The 10,897-nt window shown below is 43.3% G+C and overlaps 1 protein-coding gene across 1 annotated transcript; it reads right to left on the reverse strand.

Moving 5' to 3' along the window:
* Positions 1–5,235: 5,235 nt before the first annotated feature.
* Positions 5,236–9,772, reverse strand: LOC128719027 (lipase 3-like). Its single transcript, XM_053812647.1, has 5 exons — positions 9,596–9,772; positions 9,160–9,539; positions 5,697–6,178; positions 5,472–5,617; positions 5,236–5,391 (listed from the first exon to the last, which is right to left on the reverse strand). The coding sequence occupies exons 1-5, from the start codon at positions 9,770–9,772 to the stop codon at positions 5,236–5,238; spliced, it is 1,341 nt and encodes a 446-aa protein (XP_053668622.1).
* Between the last annotated feature and the right edge of the window lie 1,125 nt (positions 9,773–10,897).

The raw sequence follows: 10,897 nt of genomic DNA on the forward strand, positions 1-10,897 counted from the left end.
TTCAAGTACTATTTTTATATCCAGATCTCGCCGTTTGATAGGTGTAATGCCGCCAACTGATGCTTTAATTTTTGGACCATAATTCTTAAGCGTGAGTCGCGCTTTACCCAACGCCACCCTACACTGAAATATGCGTACAGCGATTACGCACACAAATAGAGTCAAGGAATGAGTAAAGAGACACTATGCTATATACATCAGCGTTTTATCATTGCATCACTTCTCAAAGAAAGGTGTCATTTATGAATGCAAATCAGACAGATGAATATTGAACATTTTTTTAAATGCAACCCATGGCGATGCATGTAGCAACACAGTGTTTTAGGTTAACGTTTATTTTTATATACATCTAATTATTATTTTATAATAGGTTACGATAAAACCTTTTCCTTTCTTCCTTAATTGTGCAGTACCAGTAGCAGCAGGCGATGAGAACAAATTCAATTCGGTTCGTGTATAGTTACTTTCTCTTGACCTGATGTTGTATAAACAAATGAAACGATTTTTTTTTTGTTTTTGCTCCGTTTTTGGTAAAACACACCGCTACAAACAATGTTTACAGTTAGTGCTGATAGTGTATGTAATGTGCGTAGTCTATAATAGTTTAGTACAATTGAACTACAAGGGATTTTTATGTCTTAACGTACGCGAGCTATAGCGATTACCGTGCATCTCTGCAATCAAATGGCTAAATTTAATGTGTTAAGCATCTTATTTCCGATTATGTTACGCATTATTTGCAATAGAATAAGCCAGAACAACGATTGGATCATATGATTGGTTTCTTTTTAGTTGGCGTGAGTTGAAACGGTTAGATTTAGCAGTAATGAGGTCGGTTGATAATTGGATTAAGAAATGCGGAGCAATCTTCGCTAATGTGTCCTCCATTAAACACGATAGGTTCTGCTTTACACTGCTCAAAAGTGCAACATTAACCACGCGTTCGCGTTGGGCGTTGGTCTACTTCTCAGGCTGGGTCATAGTGTTTATTTGTCCTCTACGAGATCTCTCCGTCACTCAGTTTCAACACAGTTTGTATCGCTCGCCCTACCGAAACATTGCTTGCACAGCTCAACAAAGTGAATAATGGTTGCATACACATAAGTTAATCTGCTTTTAATACTAGCACAAGCTCTCACTACTTACAAGTAAGCCCCTTTTTCTCACAACCCACATCAGCATTACTGTTGTAAATAATTCCCCACTGTTCACGTTGCGTTTGATGTAGTCGCTTTTTTTATTGTAATAAATGCGATCGTATGCGGATTGGATTGAAATATTTATGGTTTGCCCTGCCTGTGACACGTTTCTAAACACGGTCTGTAAGTAAGGGCGGTGCGCGGTTGTTCGCTCAAACAGCAGCACACAGTTTAATTGTGCCGGGAATTCTTAAGAAGATTTAACACAATCAAACCAAACTGTTCAACACATTTACATTTAAGGATTGTCACATCAAGAAGACATGTTGTGCCGGGATAAAATCGAATAAGCAACCTATTTACGCCAACGAAATTCATCAAAACACATTAAACAAATCTAGCATTAGAGGAACTTTAAGAAATGAATGTGAACATAGATTCTTAACAACAACAAAAAAAAAAAAACCAACCGAAAATCACAATACGTTGTCAGCTGCTATGTGTACCATAAGGATGGAATATTTAAAGCATGTAAAAATTTTACAGGAAAATGGTATGGTTGTCGTAAAACAGAACAACCCCTCTCGAATGGAAGGAGGCTTTTATCAATGCAAAATGTGTCAAAAGTACGATGCCACTGGAGTAAAAAGGAAGTAGAGAGATAGGGAGATAGGAGTTGAGGATATGTAACAATGTCCTTTATGAGTATGGAACAGGTACAGCTCTGAAAGCGTGCGATGTAGACAGACATATAAGGTTTGGTGCGGATGTGTGCAGGTGCTGCTGCAGTAGAAATCGGGCTGCTACACTTAATCGTATGATACTTATAGTAGGAAGGAACACAATTTGTTTTGTTTGTTTGTTTGCGATCGAATTCTATCATGAGCGAATTAACCCACCCAGAGAACCCAATAACAATACGCAATAAACGACTGACCACCCCCATTTCAAGGCATGTCGCAAGAAAAAGAGAATCAAAAACAAAGTTTCCTTTACAGTGTTTTAGCATTGTTGTAGTCGATCGCATGAAGGTTTCAGTAAATGTTCCGGTACGGGAAGCTAAATCAAATAGCGCGAACCAAATTGAACCGCAGCAACATGGCCAGATCTGCCAGAGTTGTTGGTGTAAGGAGGGTGTGTATGTGTATGTACGCGTGTTTAAACGGAAGATGAAGCACGACTTACCCGTTCAAATCACCCTGTGTAATAGATTTAGAGCAATGTGCAACAACAAAAAAACTCAAATCACGTCTCTTAGCATGATCAGCATCCACATTCGCGAGATCAGTTAATTTCGAGTTGCTAAACCATTTTGCTTTCTCATTGAAATACATGTTTCAAGCTGATTGTAGGATTAATATGTTGGCAAAGCGAGCAACACAAAAAGAAAAATCACATGTAGAAAAACTATTTATCACAAAGACAACACCGTGCGCAGTGTGGGAGAAGCGCAGTGAAGGATTTTAGTAATGGCAACATATTTGTGGTGTGACGATGCAAGATGTTAGTCAAGATTTGCTCGTCACGATTGGATTGCGTGGCTTCCTTATTTAACTTTATCCAAGCCAAGAACGAAAGGAGAGCAAGAAACAGAACGATTCTTATATAGAGCGATGATTAGGACGGTGGCGCGGAAAGATGGTATCTATGTATGATGATTGGTGTTGATGTATGGTGTGTCAGTGTGATGAGTCACAGGCCCACCATCATCATTAGTACCGCATCCATGAAACAAAACCAGACATATTAGTAAGGGGGTCAAAGTGCCCCCAGTAAGACGAAACTTGAGTCCGGGAATTAGATTGTAAGGTTTAATAAACAAAAGGAAGTACTTTATTACAAATGAATACCCATAAATGACGATCACCAAAATGCGACGTTCTCTACAAACGGGGATCGCTCGACAAGATCAACAGCAGCAAGCTACACGGAACAGAAATACTAACACTTTACGAACATATATACAAGCTGACGCATCTGACGATAGGTAGCGGTGTAAACGCAAAGGGACGCCAACAAAGTTAGGATGTATGTGTTTTTTTTTATTATTATTTATTTATTAAGCAACACACAACCACAACAAGCGCAACTGAGAAAGGTTTCTCCAAAAATACATAAAAAATCTAGAAAACTCACCTACCATACATAGGTTATATGCTGATGTTGTTTTAAAATCCATACGGCGGCTGGTTTCCTTTTGTGGAAGGACGTATAAGAAATGCTAGTAATGAAAGGTTGCTTGAATGTTTTAGCTTGTAATTACAACGGAGCACAAGTCGGTCGGTCGGTCGGTTTTCGCGTATCGTAGCGTCGACACTACACATTTCACACTCCCACTGGGAAGGTTCAGGTGAATTTTTACTACGCCAAGTGGTTTGGTGCGGGATACGAAGGGCCGACGACCCATTCTTTATCTCTTGTTTTTTGCTACAATGGAAAACGAGTGAGAATGACCAAACCATAAATAGTGGGAAAGAATGTACCGCGAACACTGCATGAAAGTGTGGAGTAGCACATCGGATGAATAACGTGACAAATGAAACCAACACACAACACAGTGACCAAACACACAAAAAAAAAAGAAACGCAGACGCTGAATGTATGGGCCGTAAAGAATGGTAACAAATAACTATATTCAACTTATACAAGGGATTTATAACATATTAAGGTAGTCAAAAAAAAGAAAGCAAGAAGGAAGTAAGGGCGAAAAAAGTCAGAAATCTAATTAATGGTAAAGCAGAGAGGTAAAGAGCGACAGCCGAAAAACATTAACAAGCAAAATTGTATTTTAGATAAAAAAGCAAAACTATAAAACCATGAAAAAAGAGAAATCTTTCAAACCCGCAGGTTTAAGGCAAATTAGCAAGTAAGCGTACCACAAAAAAAAAGCATAAACTTTATGGAACGGCTGAATTGATGGCAACTAGCAAGGGACACAGAACCGAAAACATTCAACTCTTCTTTGTGAACAATGTCAAAGCACACACACACAGACACACAAACAACTTAATTGAGTGCGAACCGGGGCATACCAAACATTATAAATGAACATGATTCCAAAATATGTGCAACTGTCAAAGAGTTAAGGATACAAAATTACCGCTAGAAAATGTGAAAGTGAGAAAAAAAGGAAAGGAAATAATGCACACACACACCCACACACGCGCAAATTTCTACAAAAGAATTGGAGTTTCTCTTATCCTTCTGATCGGATGGTCTCTTGGCCGGTACAAGACCTAATCTCGGTATGAAAGTCTTGTGACGCGTGTGTGTGTGAGTGTGTACATGTGACCGATACATGAAAAGCCCCCCCCCAAAAAAAAAAACAACAAATAGGAGAAGGCAACAAACAAGTGCACGATCTACCGATCTGGTTAAGCTTTATGGACGATTTATTTAATTTCTTTGTTTCGTTTCGTTTCGTTCTCTCAAAAACCAATGTTCCAACACAATATGATGCGATCGTGTAGGGAAGAAAAAAAAACTTTAGACACTTAAGATAAATCAAACGGCAAAGCAAACGAACGATACGCGACGGTGTCGTGTACGATTGGTGCGGACGTGCGTGCCGGCCCGTGTGCAAAAAACACTCTTCCCTGTTTTTTTTCTGCTCTTTTTAATTTAATTAGTTTTAGTACGTACGTACCGCGTGCAGTGAGCAACAAAACCGTTGTTAGACAGTGCAGTTGATCACCTTAAATCACCAATGAGCGATAAGCGATACACAACAGAAAGGAAAAAAGTTCGAAATGTCGTGTGTGTGTGTTTGTGTGTCCGACGTCACACACACACACACATAACGACCATAAGCTATCTCTTCACAAGTCTAATGATTATGCCTTAGGTTTATTCGTTTTTTTTTTGCTCTCGTATTTTAGGTTTTTTTTTCACGATCGTTCAACCCGCACCGTGCGGCGTTTCGTTAATTAATAATTTTCAGTTAAATTAACGGTTCTTTTCGTTGCGTTACAATTTTCGTTCGCTCGCGTATTTGAGAGTTGTAAAGCCACAATAAAGAATATATTAACTGTAACCAGGAGGCACCGCGGGGTTTAGTGCGTGATTGCGCAAACGATGACACGCTCGGTTACGCTCGTTAAGCTTGTGTTGGGTGTTGGTTAAAGATGTCGATTATCTTCCCGTTCACCCGCCCGTACAGCCGGTCCGAATACACAAACCCGATGTGGTTCAAATCGGGAACTTCGAGGAAGTGTTTCACGTTTCTCAATTCGTCCTTCAGCCGCAGTGCATCCTGTAGTCGGTGGGAAAACAAAGTCAGCAGCGTGATCAGGAAGGATGATCGATATGATCGCGTGTCCCGCGCATACACACCTTTGTCGACGTGATAAAATCATTCGTTCCATGATACAGCGACACTGCGAGACGCACCCGCGTTAGGTTGTATTCCGGTGGTTTGGCCTGGCCATACTTTTGCGTGTTGAGCATGTAGTTACGGTAATCAAACTGTTGAAATTTCTCTGCAACAGAGACAAACCAAAAGCGATGTTAAAAAAACAGGGCATCTGCCGCTTGACTTTGGCACGTGGCGCGTCGTACTCGTTTGCATAAGCTGCCCGAAATGGATGAGCTGCCGGGTGGATACGCTCGTCAGCAGATCATCCACAATGCTGGGCAGTAGATTGCGCGATCGATCGGCGGTTGTGCTGAAAAAGCCACGCAACATTTCCCTGCACAGTTCGCTCATGTCGCTCGCACACACGGTACCGCTCAGCAGTCGGACAATGTCCGGCGAGGGCCTCAGCTCGTGGATGTTGAGCGCACGCAAGGTGGCGTACAGTTTGTCGGTCAGTTCGGCGGCACGTCGTACGACACGGTTTTCCGTTGTGCCGAGGTATGCAATCGAAGCTAGGCCAATGGCGTGATGGATCTTGCGGTTGTAGCGCGGTTTGCTGGACAGCAGAACGAACAGATCCGTCATGCCCTGGTTGTGGCCAACGTAGAACAGCTTCTGTGCGTTCGTTTCCCGCACGATGTAGTCGATGATGGCCGGTAGATCGATTGTACCGATTTCGTGAAAGCTATCAGGAGAGAATGAGGTATTGTAGATGATTGTCAAGGGATTTGAGTAACGTTTCGTAAATGTTACCCTAGCTCGTATGAGCTCCGGTTCAGGAGGAATCGTCAGAATTGAGCTGAGTTGACTTGTCTACTTATCAAACATTTATGAGAATGATCGATAGAATGAGTGATTTTAATTATCATCCGAGTTGTTTCACCTTTTTGCTGTGCTACCACCAAGGGTCTGCGCCACGGAGATGGGCAAGCAAATGATGTCTACTCTTCAACCCAACGCTAGAGGGGGTCATCCACGACTCGGAGGTGGAAACTTCGGCGCCCATCTTCTATAAGTCTATAATCAGTTCCTGGCATACGCTGATGACGTAGACATCTTTGGTTTACGGCTCTGCTACGTAGCCGATGCTTACCAAAGGATTGAGCAGGTGGTAGAAAACCTCGGGTTGGAGATTAACGAGGCAAAAACCAAGTTGATGGTGGGACCACCAGTGGTCTTGATTACAAATCCTAACTTAAACAAGGGATGACGTACAAATAGGTGAGCGCTCTTTCGAAGTCGTCCAAAATTTCACCTATCTTGGGTCAAAAGTCAGCACCGACAATAACATTGATGTTAAGATACCGACTAGGGTACTGGCTGCCAATCGGTTCTTGTACAGTCTGAGGAAACTTCTCCACTTAAAACACCTGTCGCGACGAAGGAAGTTAGGACTATATAGAAGTTACTTCTCTGAGACATGGGCTTTGTCCAAATCTGACGTAACCTTCTTAGTCTTAGTTCGAGAGGTAGATGCTCAGAGGGATCTTCGGTCCCATATGTGTGGAATTTGCCGCTGCAATAACGGGGCTCTATGAGCTATACGGCGAGCTGACTGGCGTACAGGGGATTAGATTCGCCAGGCTACGGCGGGTTGGTCACGTCATGAGAATGACACCGGACGACCCAGCCCGTAAGGTCCTTTTAGGTCGGCCACATGGACAGAGGAGGGGTGGAAGTCTCAAGTTAAAATGGAGTGATGGGGTTGATGAGTTCACCAGAAAGGCCGAGATAATGGTTTGGCAGCCGACGCCGCACGACTGTGAGCGGGTTAGAGGATTCCTGTAGCATCCCAAGATCGCGAAGCAGTTGTAGCGCCTGACAAGTAAGTAAGTGAGTAAGAATACCTTTTTGCAAAAGACAATAAAACAAGACACTTCAAATAACATCACATCTTCAATCATCTGTAGAAGATAACATGTGGCAAGAGGACAACTACAGAACACAGACTTGGTCCACAACTTATACAATCCTCTCATCCCCGTTTGAGCGGAAGATGTTCAGCAGGACTTTCAGAAGCGTTCTTAAATGTGGAAGAACACTAGAGGAGTTGGTACAATGACGAGTTCTTCGAGCTGTGCGAGTTGTACGTTGACCGTTAGACGCATCGTGAAACGTATTACACTCGCCAGGCTTCGATGGGTTGGTTATGTCATGAGAGCGACACCGAACAACCCAGTCCGTAAAGTCTTTTTTTGGCCATTCGCATGGACAGAGGAGGTGTGGTAGGCACACGCTGTGGTTGCATTCATGTGGATTTGGTACTTTGACAGGACATTGGCTGAAGGATTTGGAATTATTGATTGACTGACGTCTATGTTCGACCGTGTGCGGACTGGTGAGGACTGCTGCAGCAAGGAGTAAAACGGTTGTAGCGCCAGATATGTAAGTAAGTACAATAACAGATCGGAACTAGTGTTTTCCATTAATATTTTCTTCCCATAGGGAACAATATGAGGAGATCGTTTTTGGAGGATTTTATTTTGCTATCTCGCGTCATTTCAGCTGGGGCTCTTGAGTTAACATGCTCACCACCATAGAACAATACTCTCTCAGCTCATCCAGCCGAGGCAAAGCATGCTTTCCGGTCTATAAATTATAGCACGATTAGTAGAGCACATTTCTTATCTGCTTTAGTACGCTATTCCGTTTATGGGTTTAACCAAAAAAAAAATACCTGAAACCAAATGTAATCGCTTTGAATCTCCCAACAGGTTTTTCGAAAACTCCTTAGAATAAATTCCCGGTGCCGGTAAACGGTAAAAAATATTATCCAAATACGGAACTCCACCCTCGTCGGAGAACAGAAATAGCGTTGCTATCTGGCAGCGATGAAGTATTGTCCCCCCGCTTAAAGCATCGCAATGGAATATAATCGCCGTAATAATCCGCCACTGCATTAGGTTTCGTTTTAGGTGCCGGAAAGGAGCGCCACAGCCAACGATTGTTGCGCCGTTGGGGCGACATCTTTTATCCGGCCTGTCGCCTGTCTGGCGCCATTTAAAGCAACGAACCTTTTGCCCACCCCAGCAGGGGGTTTAACGGACACAACGGGTAGGTATGGAAATATGGTAGTCTGGTAGTTTTTGGCAATGGTGTGTGAATAAGTTCCGTTTCCGTGTGCTTCATAGCAAATGCAATGGAAGTGTCGCTAGTCTTTGTCCTTCAGATGGTAGTATAGTGTGCTGTAGTTAATCGACTGGTCGTTATAAACAGCAAATTCATACTGTTTTTGAGAGATTATTGATACAATTTTAATGAGATATTCAAAACCATCCGAAGGAAGGTATGAGATGATTGTAAATAATGGGTCAAATTAATTAGGGTCAAGTATGTCACTACTTAAACTCAGCCCCAACAGCCCAATGTATCAATTCATCGTTAAAATACTAAACGTTACAGTACAGAAGAGTAAATAATCTTGATAAATTATCGCATCCAATTGTTTGGAAACAACGGCAATTAAATTCACGTACTGTCGAAAACGTATGATTTGTGCACGACCCCCCCATCAGGTGGTTCGCTTCCGGTCAATCAAAAGGCGACAAACAATTTTCCACGCCGGTTAACTCACCGCAAGTGATAAATGTCGGGCCAATGTTTTCTTTTTTTATGGAAGATTCTCGAATTTTAGTCTGATCACACCATCACGCCATCATTTCTTACCTGAAATCCCAGAACTCGCTATCCGCCACGCTCAGCTTGGTGTTTTTCCTCGAAAACCGCGATCCACGCACATTGGCAAGCCACACGTCATAGCCGGCGTCGGCCAATACAAAGGCTAACGCATTTTCCGGCCCGGTGACAACAAAATCGGCCGCCGTCGAGAATAGTCCCGGCACGAGCAAAACCGTCCCCCGGAATGTTTTGTTCGGGCCAAAGCGCAACTGTTCGTCCGGGTCGTCCGTATCGTTGGTGTCGGCGCCCTGTTCCGCACTGCGGAACTGCAGCGGATCGGGGATGCGGTGAAGCTTCAGGATGTAACCGTCCGACGTCGTGAGTACGTGCTTTTCGATCGGATAATCTGCCGCTTCGATGAGTTCAATCTGACGAATGGGACTTATGAGCAGGGGGGTACCTTTTCCGGGGCTGGGTCACTTACCACCAGATCCCTGTCGTACTCGATCGGTGGTCTCTTCCAGACGGTGGCCGGTGTGGTCGTTGCAGCAATCTCAAGCTTATCATGGGTCCCATTGAAGGCGACGACCGAGGGACAGCGTAGTACGAACTGCATCACAATCAATCCCCAGACAACCGCCGTCAGCAGCTTGCCGGACATGGTACTGGTGCACAAATCACAAAACAACCTCGTCTGATGGTAGCGAAATGAAGTCGCACACACCGGAACCATCCGAAGGTATGCGTTATGATGCTTGATGTATGTTTAATAAACCATCCAACGCTGGATGTTCATCAAGATGTTTTTAATTTCCAAAACAGTGAACAGCTTAATTAGCATTTCCTGGTCGGGTTCTATCAGTTGATGAAGTTTTCGTTGGAGGACAGCACTGGAAAGCGGTGGAACGGTGCCGGAACGGATCCGGTACACTGACATCGGAGGGGCTTTTGAACGTTTATCCAAATTGGACATTGGGGACTATTTTAATGTATGGATTTACTCAGCAGCACCAGCAGTGTGGGACTCGTGTATGTGTGTGGGAGCTTCTTTTCGATGGTGAATGTTGTTTGTATCGTCTGTATCGCGCCCCGCTCGGGTTTGTCGCAACCGTTGTCGGGTTAAACGGTCACTGAATAAGTAATGCGTTTTGGGAGGATGAGTCGTTGGCAGGGCTTGGAAACCGTTTGCGTGTTACTGTTTTTAATATTTAATTTAAGCCCTTTAAAGAGGAGCTGGTCGTGTAACGAGCTTACCTTACGGTCACTAATCCACTTGTAAGCTAACCGTTAAATGGAAGGTTTTGTAGAATTTATGTGGCATTTTCCAACTTTCTGTTTTGTTATTTTCAGATGTTACTTTGATGGTGTTGAATCCAGGTTACTGTTTGGTTAGTGTCAGATGTTACTTTGATGGTGTTGAATCGAAGCGTTTCTCGATACGTTTCCAACTGTCAGTTGTCCGATACATCTGTCAGATGCAGCATAGTTCGAAATGCAGAGAAACCACACTATCATTTACTGCCACCCACTGCCCACTGACGAAAGCATTTTCCCAGCACGGTTCAACGAATTTGGTTCATGTTTGATGTAATGTTCCAAAGTTCAAAACTTCAGAACACGAGAGTTTTTAAGCTTCCGCTTCTATGGGTGGTAACATTAATTTTGTCGAACATCGACCGGGAAGAACGTATAGATGCAGGCACACAAGCGATAAAAGTTGCAGCATTGCAACAACCGTCAGACGTAAGGCGGAAACTTTCACCATTTTTCCCAACAACGGTTGGCA

This window comes from Anopheles marshallii, chromosome 2, assembly GCF_943734725.1.
Source record: "Anopheles marshallii chromosome 2, idAnoMarsDA_429_01, whole genome shotgun sequence".
Classification (NCBI taxonomy): domain Eukaryota; kingdom Metazoa; phylum Arthropoda; class Insecta; order Diptera; family Culicidae; genus Anopheles; species Anopheles marshallii.